Below are 18,760 nucleotides of genomic sequence, written 5' to 3'. Positions count from 1 at the left end.
CAGATGGTTTTCAGTATGGATAAATTATGAGGCACTGGGGAGGTTCAAGGTCTGCCTAAATGTGCTAGCTTAGATTTAAGATTGGAAAATTATGTGGAGTATAGCACAAACTTTAGAATTATCCTCATTTTTTCCCTAACAGTTAAAAAAGAAGTGTTTCCCCTTTGAGCCATATAATATTAATTTACTATTATGGAATTTTTTGTTTGAACTAAAAGTTATTTTCTTCAGTTTCTCCGAGTTAAATCTGAGTTCCTTTCGTTGGCCCCTTCCCACCATTTTTCTTCATATATGAATATTCTCTATGGCAACCAAGTTAATTGCCCCTGTCCCTTATTTTCCTTTTGCTTTCACAGATCCAATGCCCCATTTGCCAATTTGTCTGGTGTTTTAAGTGCCACTCCCCCTGGCATGAAGGTGTTAATTGCAAGGAATACAAAAAAGGAGACAAGCTATTGCGTCACTGGGCCAGTGAAATTGAGCATGGTCAGAGGAATGCCCAAAAGTGTCCAAAGTGCAAGGTGAGTTAACCTCTAAGAGAGAGATGGAATGAACAAGACGTATCATTTAGCTTATTTTTACAGCTGTAGAGATGTTCATTTGTACTTAGTCCAGTGCCTGATACATAGTAGGCACTTAATAAATGTTCATTGAATTGAATTGATAAAAAATACTAATTCACAAAGAGGTTGTAATAAATCTAATGCTTCTTTTTAAAAAGAGAAAATCTACTTCAGAAATAAGAATATCAATTTAAAAATAGAATTTTGTTAAAGGAATAAGCTTGATATTTTTTATGAGTTTATATATACCTCCTAAAATATATTTCATTTAAAATAATTTTACACTGTAGAAAGTTTATTTAAGCAAATAAGAAGATACATGTATTTTTCTTCATTTCTTTTCTATTATAAATTTTATGGAGGATATAATCAAGCTGTCATTAAAATTTTTTGAAGAGAATAACTCAAACTAAATTAACTTTCTTTTTATGTGTATCTGATAAGATATTAGTTATATAAATTTCCATAGGCCTTTCTTGACAATGTCCATATTTATCATGAATAGAATCAGTCAGGAAGAGACATAGGATTTGCTCAATTATTCCCTATAATGTCTGATCAATGTTGGAAATTCTTAGGCTCAAATCAGTGGGTTGCTCAACAATAAAAATAATGTCTGTTGAGAACAGATAAATGTATGAAACAAAACAAAACAAAAAATAGCTATTGTCCATAATGTTTTATAACTTGTTTCTATAACACTGGTATTTCCACACTCAAATAAGGTGATCCTGAGTTTTATTTACTGTTATGCTGTTGTCTTATAGTAGCCAGACTAGGACGGCAAACTAGAAAACATTTAAATGAATTTTAACATTTAATTAGAGGTGTTATAAGTATTGAACTCTATAGTTATTATATGGTCATTTAACTAATGAGGCAAATCAAAAATGAAAAGTTATACAGTTTGTGTGTATAATTTTGCAATGTGTATCATGGAATAATGCATTGCAAGAACATTCCCAGGAATCATCTTGTTAGAATTCCAATGCAATTCTTGTTTAGATTTCTTTGTAATTTAAGTTATAATAGAATCTTTTATTTAAATTATGTTGCTACATAGTAAAGACTATACATATGAGTAGGAATTGCTTCATGTTTGCAGTGCAGCATTTTGGAAGAAGAAATTCAATAGCTGTTGATCTATAGCAAGGATGAAAATAAAAGTCTATAATTAAAGAATTATAGAAGAGTGAAAAGACTCATTCAGGGAGACAGAATATATAATACTCAGATATGTTATTACCAAAATCTTAATACTGATTACTTGAGGTAACATTTGCTTGTCAATGAACAAATATTTTTTGTGAACTATTTAATGGGTATAATTATTCAAATTTGGAATGAAGTGGTCCTTCTTTATCATGTGCCTATTTAATCATTGAAAATGGTCAACCTTGTACAATTAAAGATCATGGACTATAATAATTGTTTTTCAAAAATTCAAAGATAGATTTCAATGAATTTTGTACTAACTTTCATATAAGACTAGAAAGAATAAAGAAAGGTTAGGACAATTTTCTGTCAAAGTTAATTGATACTCAGGGGGTACAATTAAAGACTACTTTTTTTTTTTAAAGTGGAGTTTTGTGAGAAAAAAAAGGAAATGTAGAAATAGGTATAACAAGCATAATAAATAGGTTCCCTTTAAAGGGAAAGAATTAATTAAGAGTTAGGGTCTGGGGCTAGAAATTAATTCATACCTCAGTCTCTACTAAGGTAACTCTTATTCACAATGTTTTCTGATGAACTAAATTTCTCTGAAGGCTTCTTTTGCCCAGTGAACTTCAGAGCTCTGTCTTGATGCTTGATGCATTGCTTCTGCTTTCTTTGAACTTTGCCCTCCTGATTTCTACTTTTATTTTGTTTTTACTTCTTTGTCCTTCATCATATCCTATGATGAACTAACTTAACTACCTCCTACATGAGAGCTCTAGTATGATTCATGTCCTGCTCAACTTGTACCGCCTTCTGTGCCAGCCTGAAATACTTCCTGGGATGAAATATTGTTGTCTAAGCCTGCCCTGTTCATGCTCCAAACTAACAACCTAGTTTTTTGCACTAATCCCTGCTAGCTAAGAAGAAGCTCAGACAAAAGGAGAAAGATAAAGTACAAGCAGAAAATGAAAAAAAATTTCCATGACAGGATAGGGTAGAATTTTTACAGAAAACTGAGTTAAAAAGATAAAGTACAAGCAGATAAATAAAAAAGTGAGGATACCAAAGTTAGATAAAAGAATCTAAATCTAAAAGATTACAAATTTCTCCAAATCAGTTATTTCCAGACAAAGGATATTCAACCAACACTTAGCTAAAACAATATAAAACTCTGTGGCTTGCCAAAAGAGTATGGAATCACAAGAAGTTCAGAATGGTTCCAAAGAAAGATAAAAGTCTTCAGGAAAAAGTTAGAAGGAATGTGGTAGAATGTATGGAATCTATTGCAGAAATAATTAGTAAAATAGAAAAACTTTAATCTTCAGTGGCAGGTTTCTCCAAAAAAGTGAAAAAAAAAAACAAATATGGAATAAAAATATCTGTACTGAAATGAGAAATGAAGGACAATATGAAAGAAGAAAAACAAAAGACAATTAAGTTAAAAGAACATATGATTTCTAAATAAGTAAGTCATTGAACTCAAAAATAATCTGTACAATGAACCATTGATTTCCCCAAAGAACATGTCATATTGAAAAAAATTAAATATGATAGCAAATAACAAAAGGAAGCTGCTCAGAACTGAATACAAAAAACAAAACACAACTTGAAAAATCCATAGTCTACCACTGAGAGTGGGGGTGATGTGCTTTAAGATATAGAATGGCTAAAACATAATAGTTCCAATGAGAAACAGCAAATTCTGTAATAAACCAGTGAAGTTAATTTCAAATATAAAGGAACAGAAAATGAAATAATACAAAACTAATTTGCACTTACTAGAAGCCTCTGAAGGAAATGAAAGAATATATTTCAAAACACAAAGGAGCTCAAAATGCAACCCAAAATGACAAATCCTGAAAACCTGAACCTTAGTTTTAAAGAGATGGGATATTAGATTAAAGAGAAACATTGAGAATAGGTGGAGCAGACTGTCTAGATTATTTAACTTGCAATCACCCCAAACAGAAGAAATCTAAGAAAGGTAAATGGGAATACAACTGTCAAGGAAAGAATGGATAATGAAAGAAATAATAGCTAGAGATAAAAAAAAACAGGAAGAAAAACACCAATGGCATTAAAAAAAATTCTTAGATGCAACATTTAAAAATTTGTTTTTTATAGTGTACAGATAAAAATAAAAATTTAATTTAAAAATAAAAAAAAAAATGGTAGAGGAGCAGGCCTGCAACACAGGTGCTAAATCTTGCAACCCTCCTACAGGTGGAGGTTGGAGGTGGAGATTACAGGTGAATCATTCTGATATATTATGTAATTATAGAATTAGAGGATGCATGAATGAGGAGAAGGGACATGTAAGATAAAGGAAAATGTTTGAGGTGCTGTAATCAAGTCCACAGATAACAAAAGAAAGGTTCAATTACAAAATGTTACCTGGAAAATATTTAGCCTTATGACTAGACTGTGCAAATATGATAAAAATGACAATAATAAAAATGTTAATTTACAGTTGTAATGCTATAAAACATGTGTTGAGGTCATTCTTTATGAATGTTTTAATAAGGAAAAAGGATGGTTTTGTTAATGATATTCCACAGTAGACCACATCTTGGATATCAGACAAGTTTTGAAAAAAGAAAATGCAAGATCCCACAGTACTCATTACTTGTTGATTATAAGAGTGTTTGATTTATTAGAGCAAAATTTGGCCTTGAAGGTTTTCTTTCAATAAGACACATCCAATCTATACATCAAATTTTTGAAAAGATGCAAAAAATAATCTTGTTCAAAAACCTTTTAATCATAAATATTAGTTAAAGGATAAAACAAGGAGATAAACATTTACCAAAGACGTTTACCATTATTATGGAGACAAACCAAAGCAGAATTCAAGTTGATGGTGAGCTCCTTTAGATGCTCCTGTTTAACCAATTCAGTAAGTGTTAAGCAACAAGTATTAAGGAGATTCTTCTCTTTCCCTCATCTTTCAGATCTAGGTGTTTGCTAAGTCCAATCATTTTTACCTCCACAGTCTCTCTTACTTACAGCTATCCTCTTCTGTCCAGTCATGCATTCCCCAATCTAATTTGACCTTTATCACTTTTCAGCTGGAGAAAGAAAATCCATTATAGAGAAGGAAGATTGAATAACAATTCATCATATATATATATATATATATATATATATATATATATATATATATACACACACATAGATATGTATTCATATTTCATCTTTACCAAGTTATATAGTTCTTATAACAAGATTATGGGGGAGGGGATGGACTCCTACACAAGCTTGTTTCACTTTTCAGATGTGAAAAACAAAGGGTAGAATGTTTTTACAAAATTTCTAAATGGAAGAATTGTGATGAGCTCATTATTAAATGTTGATTTTTTACACTAACTTAATTTGTCATTTTCATGTGTGTGTTTTTGCTATTTAAGAAATTAAGCAAAAATTAAATTTCCTTAAATTATTTTATAGACCTGGATTTAAAATAGGAGCAATCTAAATTCTGTTTGAGGCAGTTGAGAAGAATTGAGTTCAAAACCAGCATCAGACAATTAGCAGTAAGATTAGTCACTAAACTTCCACCTAACTCAGTTTCCTCAGCTGTAAAATGAAAATAAGAACATCTTCCTTCCATAGTTGTTGAGGATAAAATGAGATAATAGTTGTAAAACATGTAGTTCTGACACGGAGCTTAATAAATACTTATCTCTTTTCTCTTTTTCCTTATAGAAACAATATCTGTTTTTCTTAAGTGGATTGCAAAATCCTCCAAGACAAGACTATTTTAATTCTTTGTATGTATGTTTTATTAGTTATTTTTGTCTCAGCATTAAGCATATTGTCTTTAATATATCAAGTGTATTTCAAAAGATTCTATATACCCACTTCAATAAAAAATATTAGATTTTATAAATGTCTACACATTATGTTACTTTTATCAGATTCAAATTCCTCTTTAATTGGGTTAAGAAGGGAGTAGTAGGTTAAAGTAGTAGGAGAAATTTCAATAGTTGTTCAGTCTCCCATCGAGGATTTCAGTTTGGCCTCTGAGAAAGAATCAGCCATTAACTCTATTATCATAGAAACTGGAAATGTAACTAATAATGCATCTAGGCTTATCCAGGTCAAACCCAAATGCAGGCAGATACAGAAAAATAGCCACCCAAGGGAGGAAGCAAGTTTCAAGGAATGTCACCACTTGTAAGAAAAAGATTAAATCAGCTACACAATTAAGGATGTTGGTTACCTGATGTTGTAAGTTAATTTTCACATGTGCTCCATTTCCTTCACTACTTTTGAACTGTAAGTTTGATTTGTGTTCATTCTCCCCATAGATTCTCTACATATTTATTGGAGAGTGTGTCCAAGACTTTTGAGGGGGATTAAATTTCTAAACAAGTATTTTTTTCTATACTATTTTAGCAAATATCTTTCTAAAAGCTAATTGTCTGATTGATTAGCTTATAACGGGAAATATATTAGTAGGGAGTTATGAGCAAGAGTATTAGACAATATTATAAAAGTATTAGAAACCCAGTCCCTGAAGGATACTCCTAAAATCTCAACAAAGTAGTAGTTAGTCACTGTCTGGGGATCTGACCTATCAATGTGAGTGGGAACTGGGAAGTTGAGTGGAGGAATATGCAACACCTGAGGATTCAAAAAAAATATTTTTTGATTAACTTATTATTCCAGGCCCTCATCCATTGGGCTGAAAGCAGTGTCATCGCAAAAATATTCCAAAAGGCTATTTCATCCTGATTCAGCATGATTCAAATAGCAATTATTCAATAAATATCTGAATTTTCAAATAGGGTAGTAATCTGAAAAGTTAGTCCTGGAGCTCAACTATTCATACTAACAACATAAAAATAGCATCTGATCCATTAATCATAACTCACCACCACCACGAACAGCACCCCTATCCCCACATACAAAAACCCCAACCTTTTAAACATAATCTATATTTATGATAGAATTATGGGAGAAATAATATACTGTAATTTGTATTTAGAATTAAACAGATCAGATGTTATTTGTGAGCTTTTGAGTGTTCTGGTGGATTGGATGGATTTGATCTGATCTGATATTGTCTAAAAATTTCAAATGGAACAGAAACAGTACTGCTAAATTGTTAGAGGCATTTGGGAAGGCTTGTTTTATATGTTCTTAATTTTTCTTTTTTTTAATAGCACTAAACTGACAAATTCTGGGGGGAGGGGGAGGATGTAATCATAAAAGAAAATTAGCATCCTTGAAAAGGAACTGAATTACATATATACCTAACTCTAAATTTAGGGTTTGAGGATATACTTTTTAAAAAAAATGTTTTGGGGGATGTTCAGTATTATCAAATTGTCACCTTTGAAGTTAAACTCATTTCCCTTAGCAGTAGTCAGCCTAATTATCCAGTGAGTAATCAGAGTTCACAGATGGAACTTGGTTAGCTGGTAAGAAAAGTAACTGCTTTTATGCCACATTAACCTTCTCCTTGCTAGTTCATTGTTCTTTCTTGTGTAGAATAATAGAATATCTTTATACCAGCAAAATGTATTATAATTAGTAATAATACTATATTGTGCTAAGAAAATAAAGTGTTTTTTACAAAATTTTTACATTTACATTTACAAAAATCTACATTTTATGAAATTAAATTTTTTTGTTCATATCTCATATTTTTCCATCACCTTAATTTCCCCTCCTTAATTCATTCATCTCCTTCTTTAGTTCCACTCCCAAAGAGACATCCTTTTCAACAAATAATAAAAACAAAAAAAGTAAAAATGTTCAACAAAATCAATGAATACATCAACCAAGTCTTAGAGTATGTATAGTGCTACCTACCCATATCTTCAAAGTAAGGAGGAAACATGCATTCTCAAATCTCTGTTTCAGGGTCAAGATTGTCTTTAAAATTACATAGAATTCAGTTTTGATCTTTTGTTGTTGTATTGTTTGTTTTCATTTATACTCATGTAAGTCATATATATTGCTTCCCTGGATTAACTTTTTTACTTTACATCACTTCATATAAGTCTTACCGTCAGGTAATGTATTAAGTGTTAAAGCATGCATTCTCCTGTCACAATCCATAGATCTGGAGTTGGAAATACTCTTAGATCCTATCTTACTTCAATCCCCTCATTTTGCAGATGATGAGACTGAGGCTCAGAGGAGCTAAGTGATTTGTCTCTGTGTAAGGCTACATAATTTAAGGATTATTCAGCTAGTACATATATGAAACAGCACTTGAATCCGCATTTTTCTTGATCACTAGTCCAGAATCTTATCCATTACCATCATGCAAGACTTGAGGACCCAGAAAACATTAAATTCTATAGAGTTACATAAGTATGCTTACAATATATGCAAGAAGGTTATATCATAAAATTTCTCACTAAAGTTTCCTTACTACATTTTCAGAAAGATCTATACCAATTTTTTGAGAGTCTACTGGAAATGAAATTTATTACAATATGCTATAACAAAGAATAAAAATAAATAGGAAAAGTCCTTAAAACCCTTACAAATCATTTATATAAATATGTATAAATTAAGAGTACAAACAATATACATTCAGAATATTTATTGGAATGCTACAGCTCTGTAAGGGGAAGACGGACACATTGTTAACCCTTTGTCTCAGGAAGATTTTGGCTCCATTTTCTGTTGTTGCAGGAGCAGCTATAGAGAACACCTGATCATAATTCTGCAAGGATATTTAGGAAAATTAGAAATTAAGCTCAGATCTTTTCTATACCATTCATGATTTGAGGTAGCTAGGGTTGGCTTGATTTAACTGAGCAAAGGTTCTTAACCTTTTGTGTGTGTGTGTGTGTGTGTGTGTGTGTGTGTGTGTGTGTATGTATGTATTCTGGACTCCTTTGGCAGAATGGTGAACTCTTCTCAGAATAATGTTTTTAAATGTATGAAATACACAGAATGATAAAGAAATCCAATTATATTGAAATAATTATCAAAATATTTTAAAAACAACAACAGCGACTAAGTTCATGGACCCTAAATTAACCCTAATCTAAAAGAAGAGACTATAGAGGTAATAAGAGTGTGTTGTGAGTGTGTATCTATAAGGGCATATCACATCTCAAATTCAAGAGTCATCCAAAGCTTGGAACTTTCTGTGTAATTCCTTTACTTGTTAGGGAATCATGATGTGTAAATCATGGAAGGGAGGACAGGCCTGTAACCTTATTTATAGAATTCACTCCTCCCCTGCTCAAATATATATATATATATATATATATATATATATATATATATATATATATATATACACACACTGTATATATATGTATACACACTGATATAGAGTAAAAAATAGTTAAGAAGACCACATCTTGTCTAATACAGCTTATCTACAGTATAGTTATCTGATATTACTTCTAGGACTCTGTTTCAGAAGGAAAATGGCATGTATGATATATATCATATGTGAGAGGCAGAGAGGAATACAGATTGAGGGAGTATTTGCTATAAAATGAATTTTTTAAAAAATCACTTGCCAGGAACGGTGGTACACTATGGTCTCTGATTCTGGGGAGACTGAGAGTGTTTGATTTTTTTTTTGAGGCTAGGAATTCTGAGCTGTACTAGAACAAAGTCTTGCCAAAATAATGAAACCCGTGGAGTAGAAGGCTAGCAGAATATCTAAGGAGGAGTAAAACGAGTTAGGTCAAAAGAACAAAACAGGGTAAGCTTCATGGTTTATTCAGATCTTGAATAAGACCTTGTAGCTATAAATGTGAAATATTATTCACATTATAAATGAGAAAACATTCTTAATTAAAGAAGGCTTCCTGGAAGTAGCAAATCCATAATTTGATAGAAGGATATGCCTGGATACTGAAAGGGAGACAGTTTTTCCTTATACTACTGCTTGAAAAGATAGAAACACAATAATAAGTGAATTATTTTCAGGTTGTATGTATTTGATTAGGATAAAATCTGTGAGAGAAGAACTGAAAATGAGACTGAGAACTATTATGGTTATTCAAATATTTAAACTACTATTATTTAAGTTTTTTGTGTTTTTAGGGGATATCTTTCATATGAGTAATGATTTTTTTTACACATTAATATATTTGTATCTCCAAATATCTTAATGGTATTTGGATGTTCCATTTTAAACATGTTGCTAAATACCTTCATTTTATTGGAATCTGAGTATTTTAATCTTAGGTTGGTAAATTCCCTTCACTTTTGTCTCCCTGTCTTACAAGTCTTTTGTAAGATTGTTCAGGTAAGTATTATAAAAATATAAAAACCTGGAAATAATTGAGAATAAGACCTTTGTTGGTGATGTTAATCATCAGTGCCATCTACTGTCCAATTTAGATTTAGCAATGATTATTCACAAATTACTAGGATCATAGGGTTATAGATGAAGAATAGAAAGGAAATTTAGAAGTCCTAAATCCAACCCCCTTATTTTAGATAAAAGGAAAGTGAGGAGAGATTTAAACTTCAGTTAAGTAACTTGTTCAAAATCATATACGGGGGAGGGGGAGTAAAAAGCAGAGCCAAGATATTTATTAATTTGAAATAAAAGGTGTGTTGATGTTAGTCAAAGAAAAGAAATCTTCAGAATTTGGAGGAAAGTCAGTAATAATAACAACAGTAATTTACATTTACATAACACATTAAAATTTTCCAGATGCTATATATGCACTATTTTTCATAATCCTGAACCTGAGAAAGGTTAAGGACATTCCTTCAGTTACAGTGTCGGAGATAGAATTAGAACTCAAATCTTCCTGCCTTTTGGACAAGTCCCCTTTATTCCTCTTGCGGCTTTGATTTTGGTTTTATAGAACTTGCCACCATGCTTCAGCTGCTTCAGTACCTGGGGTTTCCTTACTATGGAACATTTCTCTACCATTGAACTCTTCATACCCCTTTTGAGGTTCCCCTTTTGAGGATGACCCCAAGTCAGTCATTCTTTATTCTTTCTTGTTTTGTTTTAGCATTTCTTGATTTCTACACTATCCCTCTGTGTCGGAATCTCATCTTCATTCCCACTTCTCAGCTCATTTTTGTATGTTGTCTTCTAATAGAAAAAACAGCAACTTTTTTATCCTCATATTTGAATTCCCCATGGTTTAGGACAGTACCTAGACTTTAGAGTAAGCTCTTAATAAATGTTAATTGCCTTGTCTTGTCTACTTAAGCCATATTGCTTTCAAGGAAGGAAAAAAAAGGGGGGGAGTTGATTTTTACATAGGATCATATACACAACCATATTTTATGATAAGATATTTAGGGATATCTTCAATTATTTAATTATTAAAAGTCTATCTTGTGTAGTGCATTGTACTGTGCCCTGCAGGAAATATAATGAATGTGACAGAATTCTTCCCTTTAAAACCATTTGTTTTTATATTATCTTTATAATCTTGAATACCAGAATAGATTTTATTCATTAATAAATTTGTTCCTTAAGCAATAGTGAGTTATTGAGGGGTTTTGAGTAAGGAAGGGCCAGGATGCAAACTATTTTAGAAGATAGGTACGACTGAGATAATTTAGAATAAATTGAGACTAGAGCAATAGAGGTTGCTTTAGAAAGTTATTATAGTAGTCTTGTAATAAGTATTTAGGGCATGACCTATAGCGACAGACAGTGGGATTGAAAATAAGATGATGAGTTCCAGAGACACTGCATATGTGAAATCTATGGAATGCGACAACTGTCCAAATTTGAAGCAGCATGCTGGCACAGAGACAAGAAAGTACAGGTAGAAGGAACAAGCAAATGGGAATCGGATTACATTCTCTGGAGCACAGTACATATATAGAGAGAATGGTGAATAATTAGAAGGGATATTGTTAATAGGGGATTTTACTATCAAAGTATCACTTACTGTCTGTTAAAAAAAAAAAAAAGAAAAAAGCAGAGGCAATGGTCAATTCTTGTCTTGTTGCCTTTCAGAAGTTTAAGATGAAGCAATGACAAATGACAGGAATGAAATAATGAAGATGAAAATGAATGCTCTAATGATCAAAAAAAAATTTAAGTAATCCAAACAAATCACATTTGACTATATAAGTAATGTATCAATCAACTCTTATTTTTAAAATATAAAAATAAAGTAAATGTGAGGAAGAAAGGGAGGGAACAGACATTTATTAAATACATATTATATATTAGGTATGAGCTAAGCTAGGGCAGGTAACTGCAGGAATATAAAACCTTTCAAGAATATCAATATTGCTTTAACCAAGACTGAATTGAGTTTTGTTAATGAATGCTAAAAATAAAAAAGTTTTTTTAAAGTATGTAATAAATTCAACTCAATTCAGAAAGCAGTTATTTAGAAGCTATTCTGATCAAATGTAATAATATAAAGCACGTGGCAGACCTTAAAGTGCTAGATAAATATTAGCCATAATTATTATAATATACTATGGACTGGGGATACAGACACAGTAATGAAAACAAATAATAGTGAACATTGACATAGCTTTACCAGTTTGAAAACTGCCTTGCAAATATTATTTTATTTGATTTTCATAACAACTCTGATAAATAGATGTTATTGCTACTCACATTTTACAAAAGAGCAAATAGGCAGTTAATTTCTTAGCCAGAGTGAGCCTGCATCTGAACTAGCATCTTTCCTTTGTATTCCATCCACAATACCTGTTAGATACTTCATGGAGTTTACACTCTGGGACATGGAGGGGAATGGGGTGGGGGGCAGATTAATCAGGAAAAGCCTTATGAAACAACTTGTACCTAAATGAATCCTAAAGCAAGTCTGAGGATGCTGGGGATGATGAGGAAAAGCATTTCAGGAACAAGGGGCCTTCTTGGTTTTCCTTTTGCCTTGTTTTGTTTTAACTCTCTAAGCACTCCTCAGGCTCCTTTGCCAGATATTCTAATTAAACCATAACATTGGTAAATTCCAAATTCTCATCTATGCAAATGATTCTCAGATCTCTTTATCTAACTCTAACCTCTCTCCTGGTCTCCAGTCTTACATCACCAACTGCCTATTAATCACTTGATGGCCCATAGATATCTTAAACTCAACATGTCCAATATTATATTCATTTTTCTCCTAGAATCTCCTATCTCTTCACTTTCACTATTTTTGTTGCGGATGCTCTCAGTTACCCGGTTTCACAGTCTAGATAACATCCTTGACTTCACGCTTGGACCTTCTATATCTAATCTGTAGCTGAGTCCTATTAATATCTTGACAACATTTCTTACATTTGCCCCATTCTCTCCTCTGATACTGTCCTTAGTGCAGAATGTTATCACTGCATACTTGGACTGTTATAATACTTTCTGGTCAGTTTCCCTTTTCCCCTTCTCTCCCTAATTCAGTCTATCCTCCACTCATTTATCAAAGTCGTCTTCCTGAAATGTATGTCTGACAATTTAATAAACTCCACTTATTCCTTACTACCTCTAGGATCAAATATAACCTCTTATTTGGCTTTAAAAGCCTTTATAACTAGCCCCTTTCCACATTTCTAGTCCTGAGCAAGTGACATTGACCTCCTTGGTCTTCCACACAGAAAACATTCTCAGCTCCATGGGTTTTTACTGATGTTCCGTCGTGCCTAGAATGCTATCCCTCCTAGTCTCTACCTTTTGACTTGCCCGGCTTTCTTCAAGTCTCAGCTAAAATTTCACCTATTGCAAAAAGCCTTTCCTAACACCCCCATAATATTACTACTTTCCCTTTGACATTTCTTTTCCTGTATATATATCTTGCTTCTACAGAGTTGTTTACATGAGATTTCCTCCATTAGATTGTGAGCTTCTCTAGGACAGGGTTTTTTTTTTGCCTTTTTATTCTAAGCACTTAAAGTACTTGATATGAAAAAAGTCTGGGAAAATATTCTAGAGTTTGATTATGAAGGGCTTAAATTCAGGGGAAGGGAAGGAGGGTAGAAGATCAGGGAAATGACAAGACTATTTCAGGTAAAGGAAATTAAAAAAAAAAAAAGACGAGAAAAAAATTTTGTGGCCAAGTTATACTTTATTTGTTTTCTCCCTAAAGGAGAATGAAATGAAGAAAAGCATTTTTTAAAATTTCCTATTGTCACCTTTTATTTTAATAATAGTTTTATTTCTAAAAATATCCCTCTCTCCTTAACTAGAAAGCCATCTCCTGTAATAAAGAATAGGGCAGCTAGGTGACATGGAATCCTGGATGGAATCCTGGGCCTGGAGGCAAATGACTCATTTTCTTAAAACAAATAAACAAACAAACAAATAAATAAAAGATAATTCAGTTTTGAATGCCCCAATGAGATCACCACAATATCTTGGACATGATGGGTACTCAATGATTGACTGAGGGAATGAATAAATGATATTTTATAAAGTAGTAAGTATCTTAATGCTACTAAGGTAATGCTTACCTTAAATTGGGAATAATCATAGCACCTATGCAGGGGTCCTCAAACTTTTTAAATAGGGGGCCAGTTCACTGTCCCTCAGACTGTTGGTGAGCCGGATTATAGTAAAAGCAAAAAATTTGTTTTGTGGGCCTTTAAATAAAGAAACTTCATAGCCCTGGGTGAGGGGGATAATCGTCCTCAGCTTCTGCATCTGGCCCCCGGGCCATAGTTTGAGGACCCCTGAAACCCTCTAATGAGATAATATAGTAAAACACTTTACAAACCTTGAAGTGTTATATAAATGATAGCTGTTATTTTGTAATATTTGTTAGTAGCAAACACAAAATAGTCTGTAAGCATTTCTTTGTTAGAAGGCCACTGTTTGGTAATAATTAATTTGAGTAGTAATACTTATGGGTGGTAAGTATTAAAGTAATTAATTAAACAAAATCTGCTTGTGATCTCTGGATCCTTCCTGTTAGTTAACCTTGGACTATATACAATGAGAAGCAGATAATGATGCTGTTTTACATAGTAAATTGAGTGTTAAGAATGGAATTAGTAGGAACTGGCCTAGGATTTTGCTGCTGTTGTTGTTCATAATGATGATGGTGTTGTTTTATTTGTATGAGTCATCTTCTTAAGCTAAAATCTGGCCTCTTACTGGCTATATAATCCTAGGCAACTCACTTAAGTTTCCTTATTTGTAAAATAGGTTAGAGAAGGAAATGGTAAATTACTTTATTGTCCAGAAAATCCCAAATGTATCAGTTGGACATGACTGAACAACAACATATTAAAGAATAAAAGAGAAGGAAAGGGAAGTTAAGCAAAATTAACCAACATCTAAACTGAATCTGATAAATTTCCAGAGTTCTATACTCCTAGTTACCCACCTCTGCAAATTAAGGAGAGATACAAAAAATAAAATACCTAAATCTATAGATATGCAATTGAGGTGGTAAGTAGAGGTGTAAAGCAGTACATTGATATATCACATCCCAAAATAATGAATTTGATCTTGGTTCTTGGTTCCAGAATGAGGAGTTAAGGATGGTTGGGTTATGGAAAAAGTAAATTAAATAAAGCAGGAATTCTCCTGATTGGAGACTATCTCTCTGAAACACTATTTTAGGTATGCTTTATTTAACTTTACTCTGGGACTGTTGGATAGAACTCAATTTAATTCACCAGTATTCTTTAAACAGCTGCTAGATGCGTGTGGCTGTGGATTGAACATAAGTGGAAAGTCACAAGCTAAAGTAGCTGACATCTATGTAGAGCTCTAATATTTGCAAGATCTTTACATATTTTATCTAATTTTATTAACACAATAATCCTATGGTATAGACACACAGGAATTCTCTTTCACAGTTGAGGGAATAAGAGTCAGAGAAGTTACAATATTTGCTGGAGCTAATAAATGTAGGAAGTAGAATTTAAGTCTACATCTCCCCTGTTTTTTAAATTTGCTGTTTTTATGACTATACCTTGTCATCCAAAAGGGAGGGTAAAGATACAATATGTGCATAAATAGGACTGATGCAAAGTGGAGTGTGATCTAAGCAAAGGAGAGCCAAAAAAAGGTGATAGAAAAATTTTGAGAGATAAAGAGATTTATTAGTTCTGTTGGAGAGAAAAGAGTTTCAGAAGACTTTATGGATAAACTGACACCTAAGCTGTACTTAGAAGTCAGGAACTTTTCAACAGAAAAAAAATGAGTGATAGGCTTATGTATTCTAAAAATCAGGGATGGAATAAGCAAAGGTATAGAAAGGGGAAGAGGGCAGGAAAAATAGGGAGTTTGAAGAGTCAGACTATACAAAGGGGAATTTTAAGAGAGAAGAAAGAATGGGTGGGTTGTGCCAAATTGTGAATAAGATTGTATGTTTGAATGCCAGGGTCAAACTTTTTCTTTTTTCTTTTTTTTTCTGAGGCAATTGGGATTAAGTGACTTGCCCAGGGTCACACAGCTAGGAAGTGTTAAGTGTCTGAGGTTAGATTTGAACTCAGGTCCTACTGACTTCAGGGCTGGTGCTCTATCCATTGCACCATCTAACTGCCCCAGTGTCAATCTTTTAAACATTTTTCTATAGCAATGGGGAACCATTGAAAGTGTTTAAGTAGAGTAGTAATATGATCATGGCTGTGACTAGAAAGCAACATGGAAAATAGACTTGAAGACAAGAAGACCTGTGTTCAAGCCCTGTTTAATCATTCATTAGCCATGTGATCTAGGTTCTTATAGCCTTGGTTTCCTCATCTGTAAAGTGGGAATGATTAAAGTATCTCCTTCTTAGGAGTGTTGTGAGATCACATGAAGTAATTATGTAAAATTTGGAAAAATTAAAGTATTATACAAATGGTAATTATTAACCAGAATCATAATTGCCTATTTTTGCACTTGAAATTAATAGCATAAAATGTCCTCTAAAATGTTCTTCATTTGGATGTTCAGATGGAGTTTCAGCTAACTGGCTGGCAGGCAGGCAGAGTAGACCTAGAAATTCACCTAAGATATAGTGTGTTTGGATAAGCCATCTTATACTTTCCTATTTTAATGAAGTATTCTTGCTAACTAGATACTAAGCTCAGTTGTTTCAAGACTGCTAAATAACTGCTAGTACTGTCAGGAATCTAGCTCTCCCCCCTATTTAATTGCTCTGGGGAAAATTTTAAAGTAGTAGAAGAATATGTTTCCACAAAGACCTAGATTGTGTGACTAGAAGGATAGTGGCAAGAGAAAAAGGGAAAAAAGAAATAATATGAAGCAGGTATACATATAGAAGAAAAGATGGGTTCCATTTTGGACATTTTAATGAAATATTCTGGTGGAGACGTTCAGTAGGTAATTGGTAGTTTGGGACTGGAGTTTAGGAGAGTAGTTGAGGTTGAATATGTATAACTGGTAGTTACGTGTGTAGAAATTATAAGTGAGCCCACAAGAATTGATGAACTCATCAAGAAAAAATAAATATATAAAAAAGAAAAGAATAAAATCTGGGACAGAACCCTGGGTACCACCACTATTTATTTATATGCATTTTCTATTCCCCTGTGAAGTGTAAAATCATTGAAAGGGATATTTCCTTTTTTTTTTTCTTTTGTATTGCTAGTACTCAGCACATTGCCTTCTTGAACATGATAAGCACTTAATAAATACATGTACTTAATTGAATTTAACAAATGAAATTAATAAAGAGTTCTCAAAACAGGCAAGAAAACCAGGAAAGAACAGCAAAAGAGGTTACTCCTATTCTCAGTTCTGTACTGATGAGAAACCATAGAGGATATAATGGATAGAGAATTAATTTTGAATGTGAAAGACTTAAATACCTAAGTATCTAAATGTTCAAGTCACCCTTGACACATAGTAATTATGCAGGCTTAAATAAGTTACTTAGCCTCTTATTAGTGAGAATACTAGCTTTTTAAGACTATGTGGTAGAGAGTTGATTATCTACGTTGGCAGGAGTTTCTCACAAGAAGCTCTTCTACAAGAAAATCACACAAAAAAAACAAGAAAAACAAAAAACCAAAACCAAAACCAAAATAAAACAGCAAACAAACATCAAGAATAAAGAAGGTAATAGTTTTGCCATACCCTACTTTGATGTGACCATATTGGGATACCATGTACATTTTATTTCAGGATAGTAACTAATCACAATTCCAGAGGGCCAATAAATTTCTTAACAAAGAGATGATAAGCTTAACATGCAGACTGAGACAAACATTTTTGGACATGGTCATTGCAGGAATTTGACTTGTTTGATTATATATTTATCATAAAGATTTTTTTTGTTATTATTGTTGTTTTCAATTGGGAGGGGAAGCTAGAGGGAAAGAAAATAAAGGCTTATTAATTGAAAAAATAATCTCTATTTTAAAAATCATGGCATTATTGATGATGTTATTAGTCATAATTATTTTTCTACAAATTGATTATCTGCCTACAAGAAATTTCTTTTCACACAAATATTATCATAAGTAGTAATAATGTTCCCAAAATATGTTTTTGATAACTCAGAGAGCATTTTATTCACCTTTATTTATTTGAATCTAGCATATTCAAAATACAGTAAATGCTTCAGGTTTAAATATATCACAGTAAAAATTTCCATTTATCACATATATACATATACATACATGCATATATATGCATATCTTCATTCCCAAATTTTTCTGTTTATAAAAAATTTACAGTTTTGATTTTTGAAACTAATTTTTATATTGTGCTTACCAAAATGAATAATATTGAGAAAGTAGGAATTATTAAAAATATTCAGTAATTTTATCTATTGTCTCATGCCTTGCCCCCCCCCCAATTTGGAAAACTTTACTTTAAGAAAGACTCCCTATTTTATCTTTACATTCCCAGATTCTGCCAAAGTGTTTTACATTAATAAATATTTGTTGAATTAAACATCCACAATTTTCTTGCCAATAGAGAGAACATATAGAAGATAGAATTTATTACTGAATCTTAGAATTGGAATAATTCTTAATGGAGTCATTTAAATACTTGAAGCATGATTTTCATTCAGATTATCCCTTAAAATTTTCCAAGTTTAGCAAATTTAACAACATATAATTATCTAATTTGCTATGAAAAATAGGATGACAGTTCCATACTATTCCCCCCCCTCCCCCAGAACTAACAAGTTTTTTTTTTTAAATCTTTT

The 18,760-nt window shown here is 32.3% G+C and overlaps 1 protein-coding gene across 1 annotated transcript in view; it reads left to right on the top strand.

The window, feature by feature from the left end:
* Positions 1-18,760, top strand: part of RNF217 (ring finger protein 217) — a 145,928-nt gene that overhangs the window by 97,785 nt on the left and 29,383 nt on the right. Inside the window, exon 3 of the mRNA XM_031964332.1 lies at positions 357-521. Within this exon, the coding sequence (XP_031820192.1) occupies positions 357-521 (165 nt within the window). The remainder of the gene's footprint in view (positions 1-356; positions 522-18,760) is intronic.

The sequence above is a fragment of the Sarcophilus harrisii genome, chromosome 4, assembly GCF_902635505.1.
Source record: "Sarcophilus harrisii chromosome 4, mSarHar1.11, whole genome shotgun sequence".
Taxonomy (NCBI): Eukaryota; Metazoa; Chordata; class Mammalia; order Dasyuromorphia; family Dasyuridae; genus Sarcophilus; species Sarcophilus harrisii.
This window is presented reverse-complemented; position numbering and strand designations above follow the sequence as displayed.